Source organism: Thamnophis sirtalis, unplaced genomic scaffold (genome assembly GCF_051295495.1).
Source record: "Thamnophis sirtalis isolate CommonGarterSnake01/CBP01778 unplaced genomic scaffold, rThaSir2_p1.2 scaffold_1, whole genome shotgun sequence".
NCBI lineage: Eukaryota > Metazoa > Chordata > Lepidosauria > Squamata > Natricidae > Thamnophis > Thamnophis sirtalis.
In genome coordinates, this window is record NW_028261381.1 from 49,215,714 (window position 1) to 49,236,954 (window position 21,241).

Sequence of the window (21,241 nt, forward strand, 5' to 3'; positions counted from 1 at the left end):
ACTTCTTATTGCTTGTATTTTAGCAAGAAGGGGGCTGCAATTCATGCTCCTTTCATATCTTTATAGTAAAATAAAAGAATATGTTTTATAACTGAAGAACTAATGGGCATGTACATTGAAGTTGCAATTATTCTATTGCTTAACTTGCACTATTAATTCTCCATATGAGTATGGGTTTCATGGTTTCAGAGATAACATGCGGAAAATTTCTTTTCTCAAGGAGAAAGAGTTAATGGTTGGGGTCAGTAGGTCAGATACCTACTGAAACTATACTCTTCTTTGACAAAGTGACAAAATTAGTGGACCAGAGAAATGCTGTGCATATAATTTACTTGTACTTTAATAAGGCATTTTATGAAGTAGACCACAACCTACTACAGTACTTGAAAAGATAGAAAAATGTGGATTGGACAGACTAATCCATCACCACCAGATGGATTAGTAACTAGTTGGCCAACGGCACTCACTGCATAATCCTTATTGGAATTGCATCTATATGGAGGGAAGTATGCAGTGAAATACCTCAAGGTTCTGTCTCAATATCTTCATCAATGATTTAGATGAGGGGATATAAGGAGAACTCATCAAATCTAGAGATGACATCAAGCTGGGGGGAATAGCCAATATCCCAGAAAGTAGGTCAAAATACAAAAGAATCTTGACAGACTTGAACACTGGGCTCTGTCTAACAAAATGACATTCAATAATGAGGAAAATAAGGTTTTACAATTAGGCAAGAAAATCCAAATGCACAGATATATAATAGGTGGTACTTGGCTCAGTAGTAATTACTGTGAATCAAAACCACATGAAGCGTTAGTACCACCTTATAATGCCTTGATAGGACCACACTTGGAATACGTTTGATTGCCATGATACAAAAAGGTGTTGAGACTCTAGAAAGAGTGCAGCGAAGAGCAATAAAGACGATTAGGGGACTGGAGGCTAAAACAGTTGAATGGTTGCAGGAATGTGCAGGTTGTCTAGTCCTAAGAAGTGACATGATATGTGTTTCAATATTTGAAGGGCTGCCACAAAAAAAGTGGGGGCCTTATTCTCCAAAGTACCTGAAGACTAGACAAGAAAAATGAATGGAAATTAATCAAGGAGAGAACAAACCTAAAAACAGAACAATTGATCAGTGGAGTGGTTTGCCTTCAGAAGTTATGGATACTCCAACACTGGAGGTTTTTAAGAAGAGATTGGACAGCCATTTGTCTGAAATGGTATAGGGTTTCCTGCTTGAGCCGAGAGTTGGACAAGAACACCTCCATGGTCTCTTCCAACTCTGTTATTCTGTTAAGCGCTATAATTTTTCTTGTGCTGATGCATGTAAGGATAGATGAATATAACTGTTTTAAAGGGAATGCTTTTTGCACGTTGGTATATATCAAGAGGAGTTAATTCAGAATTTTGTTGTTGCTTTTCGCTATTCATTTTTCTGCCAGATTCTGCCAGCAGTCAAAAGCTGCTTTTCTTCTACCTCACTTCCCTAACCTGCTTCCAGTTTGCTTGACTTTGAAATAGCTAATTCAAAATTCAAAATATTGTTATCCAAATTGTGTTAATGATAATTACTATTTAAGATTTTCCTTTTGTCAATGTTGCAAGGATAAGCCAATCAGTTCTATCCAGAAAGAGAGAAGGTGGAATTATAATTGATATTGAGGTTGGCTGATTGGTGCAATGAAATCAGTTTCCCCAGCACAAACAGACAAAACACACACATATTATCTTCTTCCCTTAGGCAGACAAAGGTGAAAAGATGAATAGATGCATCCAAATGTAGAGAACAATGATTATCAAAACATTTGACTGATGAAATTTAACTGATTTGATGCTTACCTTTTCCTGATGGGAAGAAGCAGTCCATTTCTACACTGCTCCGGGAATGGGAGATGCAGAGAGCACTGCTGGGGACCAGACCTTCTTGAGGTGGACTCCTTTCTGTGGTCCGTACCAGGCACCAGCCTGGCCGTTCACTTGGCCTTTCGAGTAACTCCACCGTCTGTCCCACCTGAATACTCAGTTCACTGATGTGACTGGCAACAAAGTCTTGCAGCACCACAGTTAGTTCACATCCTCCAGACAGCTATGAGGAAAAAAGAAGAAAGTAAGAGAAGTAGTAGAGTACATTTGACTCAATATATCAATATCTTAATGAGGTGCTGTTAATGAGCCTAGCTGTTAAGATGCTGGGTTTGTAGATCAGAAGGTAGGCAGTTCAAGACCCAAGGATCATATGATGGGGTGAGCTTCCGTTCCTGCCTCAGCATCTACTAACCTAACAGTTTGAATGCAAGTAGATAAATAGGTACCAGTTCAGTGGGAAAGTAACTGCATTCCATGTCCCTTGGCATATAGTCATATCAGCCCATGGGCCTGGAAACTTCTTTGCACAGCCCTAAGGTAAGACACGTTGATGAGCACAATCCTCTGGAGTCTAACATGACTGGACAGGGGAAAGCTTTACCTTTTTTTAAACAACATATTAGGTTATACTGAACCTTGATTTCCAACTTCCTGCTCACTTCTTTAAAAAAAATTAATTTGATTATTTAGAGCAGAGCTGTCAAACGTCCGGCCTGCAGGCCAGATGCATCATGTATGAACCACACCCATGCCCGGTTTAGCAAAGGGGGAAAAAGTCCCGATACGTCATGTGACGCTGCCATGACGACGTGAGTTTGACACCCCTGGTTTAGAGTAAGCATTCAAATTCAGTCTTGTGTGGTGTGCCAGCCCTTTCTGAAATATAATCCATTGCAGCCAAATATCTCTCTTGCCAAGGTGGATATGCCAAGGTTATGGAACCACTTCTGTCACAAAATGCATGCTGCCAAGTGTCCTCCAACACCTTAGGACTCGCAAACAATGTCAGCTCCAACTGCTGTAGTCACACAGCTTAACTAAAAAACAACAACAGTTGATCAGTATGCCACCTGTTATTTGTGGTTTGTAATTATTTTGAATCTACCAGTCTGCCCCCTTCCCTATCTAAGTGTTGCACAGGCCTAATTTAGAATTAGCGCTAATTATGAGTTACAAACCAAGTTGGATGTTATTTGCTGTAGTTTTTCCACATTCTGTGGCTTCTAAGTCCTACTCGAATAGATCATTTGCTATCAACTATCAGTGATCTGGGCCAAATCAGAAGTAATGAGGAACTACTATCAGCGAACACTACTCTGGGTGGAAAACTGAATGCTATTACTTCAAGAGATTTGAACATTCTGACTTTCATATATCATTACTAACAAGGTATTTCTTTTTCTTTTTTGCTAAATGCCACTTAAGGTATAGGTTGACCTATGACTTTAGCTCATTTGGATTCCAGCCAGATTAATTATACTGATATTCACCAAGTACAGGAAGTAGTTTCTAGCAGCTACAAGAAAATTCTTTGGATAATTAATTTTCATTATAACAGTGAGGCAGCATTTCTAACCTCCCTGAAAGAATCCCAAGCTTTCCTTTCAGTTCATTTCAACAATCTGTTGAGTAGTAAATGTGTTAATGAATAGCGTGAGTCAGAATCTCAGGGTTTGCTCATGTTGAGGGAAAAAAATGAGTTTTTTAACAGATTTATTCCAATGTTGTTGAATTTCCATGTTTCTATAGGAAATGATACTGTTTTAGAAACTGTTTTCCCCTCTATCAGTGATTAATTACATTGACCACCAGGAGACACAGTGTTACTGGTTTCATCATTATTGGGAGTCATTAGATATGGGTAGCAGGATGTTGTTTTATGGAACTGAGCTCACATAAATCTGCACTTTAGGTGACTTTATATAGTGCATCAGCTTTAGGAATTATTCATGTCATAGTACTCAGTTGTTTCAGGAAAGGTTTTCTAGAAGGGGTTTGATAGTTTGTGTCAATAACTCTTCATTATGGGCTCGTATAGTGCATATTATTAGTTTTTTCCACATTCAATTGCTGAGAAGTTCTGTTTTCTTTATCCCTATTTGTGGGCTTCTGTAAAGGATATAGAGAATGGTCTTGAAAGACAGAAGGAAGAGCTGTTACCAAGGCAACACAGACAAATGTAGCTTGAGGCTACACAAAGAAACTAAAGTCTCTCTCTCTCTCTCTCTCTCTCTCTCTCACACACACACACACACGCACGCACGCACTTCACTCAAAGACAAAGGCAGGGGACAGGGAAAAGATATTCAGACTTGCAAAATTTTGTTACTACAGCGGTTAAAATAAAAGTTCCTATCCTATGTACCATTGGTTTCTTAGTATGGTTTAGTATTGCTGGCAGCTTCTCATATATGATTGGTTCACCACTACTAGCTGTGCTGGACATACACTGAATATGAGGGAATTTACTCTCAGGTAAGCACCATGTATGTGTATATCGGGCTACATTCGTAGTTCCTACACAACTTTATTTATTTATGGATCGTATGTATATGGCCACTCATCTCATAAGGGATAATTGTGGTGTACAGCACGCAGTCATAATATCCAATTTTAATTTTTTTCGAAAAGCACCAAAAATGTAATATCATTAGAAAAGGCTAAGAGAGAGCATCGAATTGCACACAATGGAGCCACCTAATCAAACCAGCATTCCATTATGACCCTCGAGGCCTATGGACACAATCAAGTTTTTATGGCTGTCCGGAAGGTTAGGAGAGATAAGGCCACTCTCACATCAGAGAGAATGATGTTATTATAAGGTGGATGCCACAGCAGAATAGGCTCACCTCTGGCCCTGTCAAGCATCAGGGAGATTCAGGCAGTTCAAATCAGTATAATGATTTATTGTAAACTTAAGCTGCCTACAAGAATCTGACTAACAATTAAGAGAAATGAGATAAGAGAGGCATTCAAGGTGGGCTGGACTTAGATTTCTTGTGGGCGCACAAGGACTTGTGACTTATAATGACTCCTCCCTCAGGCTCAGCCTGGTCATCTCCTGCAGTTCGTGTCAGATATTTGATTTGATTTCATTTGATTTATTGCATTTCTATGCCGCCCTATTCCCAGAGGGACTCAGGGCGGCTCACAAACCAAAGTAAGGGGGGGGGGATACAAACAGGAGGAAAAACAACGGACAAACAACTACAAACAATTAAAAAAAAACACTCAACAACCACACAATTCGAGCGGGGGTGGGGAACCCGTCAGCCCCAAGCCTGTCGGAACAACCAGGTTTTAAGGGCTTTGCGGAAAGCCTGAAGGGTGGTGAGGGTCCGAATCTCCATGGGGAGCTCGTTCCAGAGGGCCGGAGCAGCCACAGAGAAGGCCCTCCACCAGGTGGTAGCCAATCGGCATTGGCCAGTAGATGGAATTCGGAGGAGGCCTAATCTGTGGGATCTAATAGGTCTGTTGGAGGTAATTGGCAGCAGGCGGTCTCTCAAGTACCCAGGTCCAATACCATGAAGGGCTTTATAAGTGACGACTAGCACCTTGAAGCGTATCCGAAGACCAATAGGCAGCCAGTGCAGCTCGTGGAGGATAGGTGTGATGTGGGTGTACCGGGGTGCACCCATAATTGCTCGCGCGGCTGCATTCTGGACAAGCTGAAGTCTCCAAATGCTCTTCAAGGGCTGCCCCATGTAGAGCGCATTGCAGTAGTCCAGTCTTGAGGTCACAAGGGCACAAGTGACTGATGCAAGGGCCTCCCGGTTCAGGTAGGGACGCAATTGGTGCACCAGGCGAACCTGGGCAAATGCCCCCGTGGTCACAGCCGACAAATGGTGTTCTAAAGTCAGCTGTGGGTCCAGGAGGACTCCCAAATTGCGAACCCTGTCTGAGGGGCGTACAGTTTGACCCCCCCAGCCTGAGAGATGGAATACTTGGCCAATTGTTGGGAGGGAAACACACCAGCCACTCGGTCTTGTCTGGATTGAGTGCAAGCTTGCTAACCCCCATCCAGACCCTAACAGCCTCCAGGCACTGACACATCACGTCAACCGCTTCACTGAGTTGGCACGGGGCGGACAGATACAACTGCGTATCGTCCGCATACTGGTGGTATTTTATCCCGTGCCGTCGAATGATCTCACCCAGCGGCTTCATGTAGATGTTAAACAGGAGGGGGGACAGGACCGAACCCTGCGGCACCCCATACTTCAGGGGCATAGGGGTCGATCTCTGCCCTCCGACTAACACCGACTGCGACCTATTCGAGAGGTAAGAGGAGAATGACCAAAGGACGGTGCCTCCCACCCTCACCTCACGTAATCGTCGCAGAAGGATACCATGATCGATGGTATCGAAGGCCGCTGAGAGGTCAAGGAGCACTAGGATGGAGGCATGACCCCCGTCCCTGGCTCTCCAGAGATCATCGGTCAGTGCGACCAAAGCAGTTTCCATGCTGTAGCCAGGCCTGAATCCAGACTGAAAGGAGTCTAGATAATCGGTTTCATCCAAGGACCGCTGGACCTGAGAGGCCACCACTTTCTTGACAACTTTCCCCACGAAGGGGAGGTTGGAGACTGGACAATAGTTGTTTAAGATGGCTGGATCCAAAGATGGTTTCTTCAGGAGGGGTCTCACCACCGCCACCTTTAATGCGGGGGGAAAGGGAGGCGACAACTATCGCCTGGATCCAGCCCCGTGTCACCTCCCTGCTGTTCGCAACCAGCCAGGAGGGACACGGGTCCAGCGCACAAGTGGAGGCACTCACAGCTCCCCTGGCCTTGTCCACTTCCTCAGGAGTAACGAGTTGAAAATCAATCCAGAGATGTCGCTCCAGATTCTCCCCTGGTGCCTCGGCTGGCTCTGCGCAATTGGAGTCCAGGTCCGTCCGAAGCCGAGCAACTTTATCCGCGAGAAATTGGACGTATTCCTCAGCTCTACCTTGCAAAGGATCGCTCGTATCCCTCCTATTCAGGAGGGAACGGGTTATCTTAAACAAGGCGGCTGGGCGTGACTCAGCGGAAGCTATCAGAGCGGCAATGTGAGTTCTTTTTGACGTCCGTATTGCCCGGAGGTAAGCTCTGATGCAGGATTTTAATAGTGCTCGGTCTGACTCGGACTTACTGGATCTCCAGCGGTGCTCTAGGCGTCTCTTTTGGCACTTCATCTCCCGGAGTTCCTCAGTGAACCAAGGAGCCCTCCTGGATCCACTGCCTCGGATCGGCCGTAAAGGCGCAATCCGGTTGAGAGCCTCTGACGCTGCTGAGTTCCAAGCAGCAACCAGGATCTCCGCCGGACTGCGGGCGAGAGTATCAGGAACAACCCCAAGTGCCGTCTGAAAGCCCAAAGGGTCCATAAGGCGCCTGGGGTGGAACCACCTAATCAGTTCCTCCTCCCTACAGTGGGGTGTTGGCCTCCGAAAGTCAAGCCTCAGTAGGAAGTTGTCCGACCATGACAGGGGCAAGATCTCACTACCCCTCAAACCAAGATCACAGCTCCACTGCTCCGAGAGGAATACGAGGTCGAGCGTGTGACCCGCCGAGTGAGTCGGGCCTCGGATTGCCTGGGTCAAGCCCATGGCTGTCATGGAAGCCATGAACTCCTGCGCTCCATCAGAGTGCTCGCCGAGCAAAGGCAAATTAAAGTCCCCCAGCACTATAAGCCTGGGGAACTCAATTGCCAGCTCAGCTACTGACTCGAGGAGTGAGGGGAGGGCTGTTACAACGCTGTTGGGAGGCAGGTACGTTAACAACAAGCCCACTTGACCCTCGAGGTCCAACTTCACCAGCAAGGACTCACACCCGACAAGCTCCGGAGCAGGGATCCTACGAGGAACTAGAGACTCTCGGATAACAATAGCCACACCCCCACCCCTTTCTGGGGTCGCGGCTGATGAAGCACCTGAAAACCCTCTGGGCACATCTCAGTGAGGGGGACTCCTACCTCCGGGCCCAGCCAGGTTTCAGTGATACATGCCAGGTCTGCCCTCTCGTCTAAAATTAGGTCCCGGACGAGAGGAGCCTTGTGAACCACAGACCTGGCATTTAGCGACAACAGCCTGAGACCAGGGTCCTGATTACTCACGCCATCTGGCCTTGGAGTAGGACTAGAAGGGCCGGAAGGAGGGATCTCTGTGACATAGGGAACCCTCCTTCCCCGGTAATGGCTAGCCCTAAAGTCCCCACCATATCTGCCCCTCCCTGTTAAGACCGTAATGCTCCGGCCCACTCCCGTGTCCATGGTCCCTCCACCCACCCTCATAGACCCCGCATTCTCCGGCAGGCCCTTCGAATCAGACATCCTGAGGCTGGGATTAGGCCCAGGCCCCCCTGGCACTTCTGCAGAGCACTCAGTGCAGGGGGTAGCCGGTTGAAGTCCCAGCCTACTCAGACATACACAGTCACACAACCAATCACTCCCTACTGTTTAAAAACACAAAAAATTACAATAATAATAGGAGTTAAAAAGTGGGAACACCCATCAACAATCACACCATACACACCTCATTCATAAAATGCGGAGAGACTAAAAATTGCACAGATCTTAGATGGAACAAAAATGAGGAGAGGGAGGGAGAGGTACTCCGCTCCTCTCCCTTCCTATGGCAGTTAAGTTGGCTAAGATGGTTGAGAACCCAGCCACAGTCCACAGAGGGTATGCAGAGGGGGAGGGTAGCGTTTCCCCCCTCCGGTAAGGCTGAAAAAGTCCCAAGAGTCTAAGGCGGTTAAGGGGAACAGAGGACCTTCCTACGCACATTGGGCATCCCCGTTTGTCCACAAACCAAGGCACTGTAGTAGATGGAATTGGATAAGTGCTATTCAAGATGGCATTAGTATTCCCAGGGCACTTGCAGCTCATGATAGTCAAAACAGCTAAGATAGCTGAGATAGCAAGATATAAATCCTTACAGATATGACTTACAACCTACCTCTTCTGTCAACCCAAATGGGGCAGGAGATGTAATTGGAAAGTGGTGGTGCTTCAAATAATGCAGCCCCATGCCACAAAGGGCATTAAGATTAAAAAAAAACAGCAACTTGAATTGAGCCACATGTTACGAAATGCAAAGAAAAAAGTCTGTCTGCCAAGTATGCCTTTTTCATACACTTTCATAATTTTATGATAAAAAATTGCTGACAATGAAAAATTAACATTACACAAGTAAACGTTCCTTGCCATATGAATATCCACTAACATTTATTCATTTTCCTTAACATCTTTTTCCAGGGCAACCACATAACTCTGTCCAATAAAAGGAGTTAATGTTAATGTGTAACTGAGCAAAAGCAAACAAAAAAAAATTGTGCAGAGTGATGGATATAACAGGTAGGAAATATCTCACGTTGCCAGTATTGTAAAATGTAATGAGTTTTTCAGCCAACACCAAGATCGAATACTATAACAATGGCATTTTAAAAAATAGGCTACAGAAGCTTTTCCCAACCTGAGTACTTTCTAGCTATGTGGGCTTCAACCTCCAGAATTTTCAGCAAAGGCCTTACTAGCTGGAAAATTGTAATTCATCTTTCTGGAACTTCTGAAAGGCTAGTCTTAATAAAATAGGTGGAGGTGCTAGAGCAAAGATTTTCTGCCAAATATTCTACCCTTTTGTAAACATTCATTTAGTGACCATTCAAAGTTACAAAGACAGTGCAAATAAGTGACTTATAGCCTGTCACTTATAACTGTTGCAGCATTCCCATGGTCACGTGATCAAAATTCAGGCGCTTGACATGTATTCATGACAGTTGCACTGTCCTGTGGTCATGTGATCAGTATTTGTAATCTTCCCAGCCGCCTCCCAACAATAAAGTCTATGGAGGAAGCCAGATTCACTTAATGACTGCATGATTCACTTAACAATTGCAGTGATTCACTTAACAGCTGGGGGGGGAAATATTGTAAAATGAGGCAAAACTCATTTAACAACTGTCTTGCTTGACAACAGAAATTTTGGTCTTATGTTGAGCACTACCTGTATTTATTTTTATAACATGATTTGCCTTCATAAAAGTCAATTACCATTTTTGTCATGGCATTGTATGGAGACAAATTATTAGAGCTTTTAAAAAAACTAGTAGATTTTCATATATCCTGCAGCAAGCAAAACTAGAAAAAAAGGAAAGTCTTTTGGCAGATCTGGATTCAAGGATAGGACGTACTATAATAAAAGCTGTTGTATTTAGTGTAAGCTATTGTGCTTGAAAATGCTTACTATAATCACTGAAAATAAATACAAAATATTATCCAATTACATCACAACTAGCCAAATATCTATGTCTAGTTAGTATTAGCTTTTTCATGCTCTGTGTAAATATATCCTGCATAAAGTAATCTGTGGGAATGTTAAACAACATTGTGAAGATGGTTGCATAAATAAGTTTCTTTAAATAAGAAACATGTTTCCTTTTTCACAAACCCAATACAGTTTATTCCTTTTATTTATCACTCAGAGAAAAGAATTGTTACAGGTAGTGAGAAAATCTAGGTAAAGTATAAAATATACAAGATATCTTATTCACTAAATATTGCCTAAATCTGTAAAAACATTATTCCTAAATACTTAAGAAGGAACTCTCCAATCAGATTAAAGCAAAATATTTCCTGAATATCAGCACAAACTTTCAATTTTTGTTAACTGCCAGTGTTATTTAGTGGGATCATGTAACTGAGAGAAGACGAACAGAAGAGACCAGGGCATCTACAAATGATTAAAAAAATACTTTTTCATATCTAAATAGGAAGATCAGATGAGTATCTGTTGAGAAAGATCATGTTTTCTATCCCATTTAGATGGAAGCAGGGAAAGCAAAAGAAACTTGATCGCTGAATATTGTGGGAGGACTGTCAAATGCCCTTTGATTTTCTTGCTCCCACTTGAGTGAAAGAACAAAAAGCAAGATTAAATTTCTCGGTAAACATTGCATAGTAATTCTTAACCTGATGTTGTGAAATATGTTAATAAAAACTTTAGAGAAATTTGTTTTATTTATTTCAGAATGTTAGTTAACATTTAAAAACATAATTCAAGGGAGGGAATAATGAAAAACAGTTTTACTGTAAATTAAAAACATCATATCCATTTTATCCTTCCTGATGTACAGTATAAATTTGGAAAAGCTGTCCATATGGCCAGGGAGAAGCCTAAACATTGGGGCATTTAGAGACCTGCCTTATATTTAGTGCATTATCTATAGTATGCATGCATGTAAAAAGGGAGGAAGAAGTATTTAGGTATGTTTGTTGCCTTGAATTATTTATAAAATAAACTTTATAAATAAATATATATTTTCTGTGTCCTAAGATTACTAAATTTTACATTTCTGTTCCACATTCCTGACATGAGATAGGTGAATATTAATGAATTTAATATCACACATTACATATAGACATTTTAAAAAACTAATAACTAAAAGGTACCTTGTATTGGATATGGTGATGTCAGGAAATTTGAGAGCCACTTTGGTTTAGTGGTTAAGGCACCAAGCTAGAAACCTGGAATCTGTGAGTTCTAGTTGTGTCTTAGGCATGAAAGTCAGCTAGGTGATTTTGGGCCAGTCATTCTTGTTTAGCTCAACCCACCTTACAACAGGGTTGTTGTTATGATGAAAATGGGAGGAGGGAGGCATATTAGTATGGTCACTGCCCTGATTTATAAAAATAATACAGGAGTATAAATAAAAATAATATATTATATTATAGGAAAGATTAAATCATACAAAGTTCCTATAGGGTACCACATTCATGTATAATATTAGCTCTATTGTATTGTGGCAGTTTTAATAAATTTAATTTAGCGTTTACATAGTAAGAATCCAACATTCATCAGATTCTGGGTATTGATACTTATCTGTATTTAAAGCAAGGGAAACATGGACCAGTAAAACGTTTATTAGACCAGCTTTCCATGATTTCCACTAGCCAAGATTTCTTAAGCATAACAAATCATCATCATGAGAGAGGAAGAGAAATCAGCAGTTTTGCTGCTGTCAGAAAGAAGAGAAAATAGCAATGAAGAATGTTGGTGTGTAATAAATCCAATGAGGATACAGACATTAGGAGAGAGTCTGTTTCTTTACTCACTTAATAAGCATCTTTCAGTGTACCAGATTGCTTAGATAGATTACAGTTCATCAGGAGCCCTTAATAGACCTTCACATCCTGACTGCTGTGTTCTGGACTGATGTAGGCTGTCTCTGTACACATTGCATCCGCTAGAGCAGATTTGCCCTAAGATATTTTTCTTAATTTCAGATACAGATTAAAAAGAAAACACATGTACATATCTCCTCAGAACAGTGTTATGCACTCTTGTTCAGAAAGGTTTCAAAGACAGAAGTGTAATGTTTTGTGATTTGTATTTTCTCTTTTTTTTTCTTTTTCTACTTTTTAAAAAATCTTTTCTATTTTTCTGTACTGTAGGGGGAAAAATAGAATAGCAGCAAGCAATTCAATTTCACCAAATTCCATGACTTTAATGATGGTGGAATTCTCATAGGTTTCTCATATTACAGCGCAAATTATCATGCCTATTTATAATATTGCTGGGTTAATGATAATTAATGATAATTATCAAAATGTGGCTTGTGATATGGTTTCAGAATTAATCAGATTTACTATACTACCTATTTAGTTATGCAGGCTCCAAGGTGATAGATAAACCCTCATCTTTATAGGGAATAAATAAACTGGATTTGATATTTCCTAGGAGATACAAGTGAATACAAGTGGATTTTGGCCATGGAACTTCATATAAATCTCAAAAATATTACTGAAAAAAATAAATTGAAATAGAAATCTAATTTGTTTGATATCACCAAGTTAATAGCTTTCATTGAATACAGATAGTGAGCATCCTTGAGCAAGAAAAAATCAATTCTAAAGATTTAAAATAAAATCATATTGGATGAGCTCAAATTATTTTTAGTGTAATTCCTTCATTTAAAAATAATAGAGCAGATATTTTGGGGGGAACTAGTTTTAGCCTTAATTTGAAGTGATTAAATTATACATAAACCAGATGGTTCTTAAAGACAAGTTTACTTTTGCTCCTTGGCAGAAATATCTTTCAATCTTTATCATTTTATAAGGCTATTTCCCCTTTTATTAATGTTATTGATTAATGTTATTAATATTATTTTGACACAAAGAATGACTAAAGTAAGTTTCACTTCATGGTTCATTGGAGTGATCTTATAAAGAAGTCTTGAAATAACATTGTTGATGAATTTACTCAAAAAGAATGAAAACTGTTAAATTTGCTAGTTATCACTTGGAAAATACTAGTGAGTGTACTGATCTCACTGGTTTTAAAAAAATCTAAGCACTATTTGCTGGGCCGTGAATAATGAATGTTTATCTCACCAGTCAGTTTCCTAAAATACATGGTAAAACATGCAAATATTCTGCAACTGTCAGCCACCAAAAGTATTATGTGCAGAAACCATGAGCTCCATTCAAATTTTGCTCTTGTTATCTGTTCAACATGATTGGATGGCAGGTAGGAAATGAACTCAATTCTCAATTCCTAAGTTATTGTCGGGAAACATGTTGATTCCTCTTGATTCACTGTAGTTATCACCTGAGACTACCTATTATCTTTAGGTCTCACGACTTCCCTTTTACATTTCTTTCATGTATTTAGACACTTTAATTTTCAGCCTTTCTATCTGCACTCCTTCCCTCCTTCCTTCCCTCCCCCCCCTCTCTCTCTCACTCACACACACACACACACACACACACACACACACACACCACATCTCACTATCCAAAGCAACTCTGAACAGTTTACAATGCAGTAAAAATATAAATATAAATATAAAAATATATACAAATATTAATTATATAGTACATGTAAAATATTGCTGTTAACAAGATATCAATCGTACAGTGTGCTATCCAAAAAAAATACAACAACTTCTTGTATACTATAGTAGTTTATTTTTGTACCATGATGGTATGGTCTTTCATTGAATCCTGAAACTAAGATGATCAGAACACAAGCCACAAAGATAAAGAACACAGTTAAAAAATAAAAAATAAATAAGCTGTTAACTTACAATCTAATTATTAGCTAGATGTTAAAATGTTTTGTTCACCTGCAAAGAAAGTAAAAGTGAAACAGAAGAAATTGTAGTTGCAAAGTGCAAAGATCTGTACCAGAAACCTCCATAGAGAAGATTAATTAATCTTCTGTAGCAAAGCTTATGAATTCCTTACCAATCAAAATTATACCAGTCAAAATAAACTTAAAACAAAAAATTATACTAAAACTATTTTTTCAAATTATCCCACCTGATTTTATCATATCAATGCATGGAAAATGAGAAGTCCTTACTCTCCTGATCTTGAACAGGTGTGTTCCAGACAAAATAAATGTTTAAATGGCATTGTCAACTTGACGTCATTGTTACTGGGCTGACAATATGTTTCCATGACAAATCTGAAATTGATCTATTATTTTGTTCATTACTAAGAACTTCTCAAGATTAGCTCTTTTTTCCATACTTGTATGCATGTCACACAATTACTAAATTGGCTGAGTGCCCAATGGGAAAATTAACTTCTTTTTTCATGAGCTTTGATAAAATAAACCATAGCTGTTGGAGGATCTCTTGTTCTAGGTTTCCATAGTCCCTGGTGGACCTACTCTTTGTGATCTACAAATCCATAATATTCAAAAACTCTTGGCAACATCCTTATTGACAAAGAAAATCTTATTATTAAAAGGAATGCCCTTTGGAAATGTACCAATTTATTAACCCTTTGATGCATAATTAGCAAAGCTAGCAAACAGAGCTTATAATATCTAGAAGATGTTTGAACTTTTTGTGATAGATATTTCACAAGGATTATGAAAATATATGCTTTATTAGGATGTTTCAAAGTAGCATAATTTATGTTTTATAGCTGTGGATAACAAAAAGTGGGTTAGAACAAGATTTTGGGTAGCTTTCACATTCTCCTATCTACCCCCTCATAACTACAGTTCTCCGCCTTGATATTTTTTTAATCCCAATAATAAAATGTTGGGTGCAGCACATTGAGAAGATATGATCTCTCATTTCACAATACATGCTTCATCTCTGTGAGCTTTATCTCTTTGAACTGTTGAACAACTCTGTGAACCATTTGTCTGGGATAGTACAAAGTCTCCTGCCTTGGGCAGGGGATTGGACTAGAAGACTCCAGTGTCCCTTCCAACCTTTTCACTCTATTATATTCTAACTGCTAGCTAAGGGGAAAAGGTATATACTTGATGTCATAAACCTATTAGGGAGAGAAAGTTGAGACATAAGTCTGACACTTGAAGTATAATAGTAAAGTATATACTTGAAATTGAAACTAACCCTGAACTGCCTTATTTTCAATCAGCTGTCATAGTAACTCATGGATAAATATATAGGAATGGAAAACTCAGTAAGTGAAGGCAGAAGTACTATAAGCATAGGTTTAAAATTTGAGAATTGTTTCATTCTAAGATACACTGACTATCCACCTAGGCATTTTAAAACTTAGGGGAATTAATTGTGGGCTTAGGGCTAGGTGTGGTAATTACTTCTATCTCATGGAATTCTGGGCAGCTCATAATCCCCTGAAATAAAAATAACTCTCCTGTTTACAGTATAAGACCTTCAAACAATATTTTTTGAAGAGCACATCAATGGAGAGAATGTCAGAATTGCTTACATTCAAGCACTTGAGTCTTTATCAAAGCAGAAGGAACAAATGAAATATTAAATAAATTTATATTTCCATCTGTGTGATCATCCAGAAATATGATTTTGGGAATTTGTTATTTGTAATTAAACTACAGCTTCTATCAGGTGTGAATGAAATACAACAGTTTTTTTTAAAAAGAGGCCAAACAAATTAATAGATCAGGTTATCCATAGTTATCAGTCATAATGGCTGTATGCTGCTTAATGATTCAGAGACAGAATACTTTCATATCAACTGCTGAAAGCAATACAGGTGTTCTTTCATCTCTCCTATTCTTATTCTAGGAAATATATTTTATTCAATTTTCACATTCCATTTGCAATCATTTATATACAGGGTATTTACTATAAGAAAAGAAAAAGAAAAGAAAAAGGGAATAAAACGAACAAGTAAAAAGGAAACACAACTCATCATTCACAACCCCACCTAACCCTTGCGTCCTCCATACACCCCATCTACCCCCTCCAACTTTCCTTTCTCCCTCTAACACTCCCCTCCTACTTCCCTTTCCCCTCAAGCCTTCCTTCTCCCCTTACTCCCCAGACACCCTCCTTACATTCCCCTTACTCCTTACATTCCCCTTACTCCTTCCTTACTCCTCCCTCTTCCTTCCCTCTACCTCCCTCCTTGGTGTAAGCCTTTATTCGAGTGTTGTTTGATCTGATAAAAGTAAAGTAAACCAAGGAAAATAATAATAATAATAATAATAATAAAAAAAAGGAACCACCGTATATAAATACATTCTTGTTCTTATTAAAACTATATTAACACCCCCCCACCCCACCCCCCACAATCCCCCATCCCTAATCCTCCCGACTTCCCAGGGTCCACACCTGGCACTACCTTCTATCTAAGATATCTTGTATACATATGGATTAAAAAATAAAAGTAATATATCAAAAAAAAAAAAAAGAAAAAAAAGAAAAGCAGAGAAAGAAAAAAAAAAGGAAAAAAAGAAAAGAGAAAAGAGAAAAAAGAAAAAAAGAAACCACTCTTTGTGTTGATCTCAGCCCCCCATCTTTATCTATGCTTAAATAGTATAAATCATTCTATCTATATTTTATTCTCATCTCTTACTTCTTTGCTATTTACCCCGACCTTCTGTAGACTCTCCCGTTCCCTTCCTAAACCTCATGATCCCTTCCAGTAAGATTTAAGCAGCGTAGTTTATGCCATATATTCAAATATAACTTTACAGACAAATAATCAAACTTTCCCATCTAATAAAATTTAAACAACGTAAATGATCTTTCTTTACCCCTTTTTCAAACAGTAATTCAAAATAATCTAACCCGATTTCCCCTTCTTAGTAAAGTTAAGCAGCGTAGATCAGATATTACTTTACACAGGAATCAATTTCTGTAATTCCAACCGACTTCCCCTTCTAATAGAATTTAAATAACTTAGTTCATTCCACATGTATTTTACCCTCATCCCCCACTTGTCTGATATTTACCACTATCAAATTTATACTACCATTTGTTTAAAATATAACTCAGAGCGATTTGTAGCATGAATCCTTCCACATATTCCAATAATACTTTCAGCAAAATTCAGTTAACCTTCTATTTTAAGGTAGTCGCTTCTAACAAAATTTAAACAACATAAATCATTCCACATTCTTTTTACAGTTATCTTAAGATAATCCCAAGCGGCTTCCTGTTCTAATAAGCTTTAAACAACGTAAATTTTGCCCTCATCCCTTGCTTGTCTAATATTTATCACAAATAACGTAGTACTACCATTTGTTTAAAATATAACTCAGAGCGATTTGTAGCATGAATCATTCCACATATTCCAATAATACTTTCAGCAAGATTCAGTTAACCTTCTATTTTAAGGTAGTCGCTTCTAACAAAGTTTAAACAACATAAATCATTCCACATTCTTTTTACAGTTATCTTAAGATAATCCCAAGCGGCTTCCTGTTCTAATAAGCTTTAAACAACGTAAATTTTGCCCTCATCCCTTGCTTGTCTGATATTTACCACAAATAACATAGTTCATTCCACATGCATTTTACCCTCATCTCTTGCTTGTCTAATATTTACCACTATCAAATTTATACTAGCGTTTATTTGAAAAATAACTCAGAACTATTACAACCAACTTTCCCTTCAAATAAAAGTTAAATAGCATGGATCATATTCAAATAATGCTTTCAGCAAGAGTCAGTTAACCTTCTATTTTAAAATAGTCCCATCTAACAAAGTTTAAACAACATAAATCATTCCGCATTCTTTTAACCACTATCAGATTTATGCTAACGTTACTTTAGAATCTAGCTCAAAGTAGTTTCACCCAGCTTTCCCTTCTGATAAAAATTAGTCCACTTTTTCTACCGGAGAGAGGTCTCAAACCCCCATTCAGTCCTCAACTTTAGGAAGTCTTTTGAAGTATCTAAATTCTCGATCTGCGTTCTTCTGCTTCTCCGAGGGAGGAGGGGCTACCCCCTCCATCTTGCAGCCGCATGGCCAGCCGTTTGCTTTCTCCTTCCGCTTGTCTCTCCTCTCTTCCAAGCGCGTCAGGAAGTCCCGCCTTCAGAATCCTACAATAGAAATCTTGAGCTTCCGAAACAGAGTTAAGACGAAATCTTTGATTCTCAAATGTAACCGTGATGCCGGCAGGGGCCTCCCATCTGTATCGAATCTGTTGACTCCTAAGCTCTTTAGTTAAAAAGGCGTAGTCCCTTCTTGCTCTCAACATTTGGAAAGGTATATCTTTGAAGACAATCACGTCCTGGTCATCAACTCGGAGACTGTTATTATGGAACTTTTGCACAATCGCGTTTCTAGATTCTTTTGTAGAGAAATGTATAATTATGTCCCTCGGGAGCTGTCGCTGTTCCGCTATCAATGAGTTCTGGCGATAGATTTTCCGAATCTGCCAATCAAAGTTAAGTCCCGGGCTTCCCAGCGCATGGCTGAAGGCTTCAGCAAATGTCTGTTTCAAATTCTCTTGCTCCTTTTCACGGAATCCTCTGACTCTTATTGAAAATGCCTTCCTATCAAAATTTAGCGTCATAAGCTGTTCTTCGTTATTTCTAATTTTTTCTTGTAAAATTTGAATATTGGTAGTCAAATCAAAATTAGCCTTCTCCAGACTTTCCAATCTGTTCTCTATTTCAGCAGAGTAATCTGACAGGGCAGACACGGCTGCAAACGTATTCGCCTTCATTTGATTAACTTTAGATTTTAGATCCTCATAAAGTTGCAATACAAATTCCTTAAGTTCTTGCTTAAGGGCATTAAATATTTTAAAGAGATATTCCTGTGTTAAAACTTCTCCAGTAGAGGGCGTAGGAGACAAAGGCTGAGTTTCCAAAAAAGATTGTTTAAATTCTTTAGACACATTTGTAGCAAGACGTTTCTTTGATCTGGGTGCCATAATAGATAAACAAGTAAGCAGTGCTTCGCTCCCCTCTATTTCCAAAGAAAAAGAGTTTATTTTGTTAAGGAGCGGTCTGCAGGAAGATAAGCCCGGCTAAGTACATCCAGTAATCATCCACGGAGAGAAATCGCCATTTTAAAGTCTATTTAAACAAAGAAGTCTTTAAGACAAATGGTGCTGGTATTTAAGATAGTAATAAAAGCATAAATCTCACAGGGGTGGTACCCTCCCGTATCAACTCTAGCTTGAAAAAAACTTTTGTTTTGTCCTGGGGGGGGCTAGCCTGTCTGGGGCTGCCAAAAAAAAAAAAAGGCAGCTGAGAATAACTGGCCGGAGATAAAGGCTCCGCTTCGGCTGGATCTAATCTCTTCCACAGCCAAAAAAAGAAAAAGGCTGTGGCTTACGAATAGACCCTAACCTACGGAGCTATCCTCCCTGCCCCTTTCTTAGCCAAAAAGGGGTGCTATCTATGATCTTATTTAGATATACAGACCAGATCTCTGAGGAGCTCGGTGGAGCCCTCCTCGGCAACAGGCCACGCCCACAGGAAGCCGCTCTCCTATTCTTATTAACTACTATATGATTGCTAAACTAAATTCATCTTTGACCTGATCTAAGGCAGCTCTTCTTTTAATGTCAATGCAGCTGGTATAAGAGGGATGAGAATATAAAGTTACTTACGAAAAAATATTACTTATAAATTAGGATAGAAGGGAGGAGTTGGCAGCACCAAAAAGTGGAATTAAAACAGCCAAAAAGACTGTGAAGACTGCTCAACATGTACATTAGACTTTTTCTGTGTAATATCTTAATTCATGAATAATATAACCACCATAATTCAAAAATACTGTTTTCCATCTTTAGCTTTGGAGTTTGTTTGAAGGACAGTATGGATATTATTGACTTAAGTTACATTAAAAGCCTTTCCTACCAAGGATTAGATGAGTTCTATAAATCTCAACCCTTTATGTCATTCGAACTGAGGAAAAAGCCATCATTCTGACAGTACCCAAGAAAACCCAGTCACTTCCATTATCTTCATGCCCCAAAATAAGTTTCATAGGGCTTGGACTAGGTGATGGTATCAGTAAATACTTGGTTAATCCAAAGGTTAATCCCTTGTAGGAAAGAAGAATGCCCATAATGAATGAGTGGTCTGTCATTTTCTTTCTCTGAGGTTCTGTCACACAAAGGCAACTCATTCTAGATCAGAACGAGGAACCCTTTTGCTCCCATGGTCCATATCAAGGAAAAATAACGGATGGATAGCAACAAGATAAACATTCATACTTGAATCTATCATCTATCATCCATCCATCCATCCATCCATCCATCCATCCATCCATCCATCCATCTATCTATCTTGTATTCCCAACAATACTTTAAACAGCAGATTGAATGGCTGTCGGGAATCTAAATGTTGGCAAAACAGAAAGAAAATATAGAAGCAGAGAAGCAATGTGGTAGATATTAATTTCCATATTCTTTAAATGAGTCTCAATACACATATATATTCTAATACAGTGTTGGTGAACCTTTTTGGTACTGAGTGCCGAAAAGGGAGCACTTTGTGTGTGCTTGTCTGGGCCACTATCAAGAAGTGGAGCTGGAAATGGGGCATGCGTGTGCCGGAAAATGAACCTCTGGATTCATCACATGCTGATCAGCTGGCTGGCACATGCACATGCTGGAAAACAGAAGACCAGATTTTCATGCACAAAGGCAAGCTGGTCGTCATGTGTGCATGCGCGCCAGAACCCGGAAGAGGAACAGGTGATGCTATGTGTGCCGGGCGAAATGGCTCTGCATGCCACTTCAGGCATGCATGCCACAGGTTCGCCATCACAGCTCTAATACACTACATACATATTGGTATAGAGCTTAAGGCATTAGACTAGAAATAACTTCTACTTTTACCTTAGGCAAACAAGCAGCTTAGTGATCTAGGATGAGGACTCTCTCTCTCAGCTCTAGGAGAAGCCCAGTAAGGCAACATTAAATCACTGCTGAAATCTTGCCAAGATAATTGCATGGGCTTGTCGAGGTTGTTATCAGCAATCAACACTGACTCAAAGATGTGCATACACAAAAACAAACACATTCTCTGTGAGTGTTTAATGAATAGTAGGGTATTTATAACACAAATTAGGTTTAAACCAGGAAATTCCTGCTTTGCAATTAAGCCTTCATAGTATGATAACTTAAGAAGAAACAAGCAAGGAGCAATCATATAAACTAATTCTAAATT

At 39.5% G+C, this 21,241-nt stretch overlaps 1 protein-coding gene across 1 annotated transcript in view; it reads right to left on the reverse strand.

The window, feature by feature from the left end:
- Window positions 1-1,598: 1,598 nt before the first annotated feature.
- The window catches only part of LOC106552522 (kalirin), a 489,228-nt gene continuing 469,585 nt past the window's right edge, over window positions 1,599-21,241 (reverse strand). Inside the window, exons 34-35 of the mRNA XM_087707922.1 lie at window positions 1,846-2,092; window positions 1,599-1,627 (exon numbers count right to left, since the gene is read on the reverse strand). Coding sequence (XP_087564048.1) covers window positions 1,599-1,627; window positions 1,846-2,092 — 276 coding nt within the window. The remainder of the gene's footprint in view (window positions 1,628-1,845; window positions 2,093-21,241) is intronic.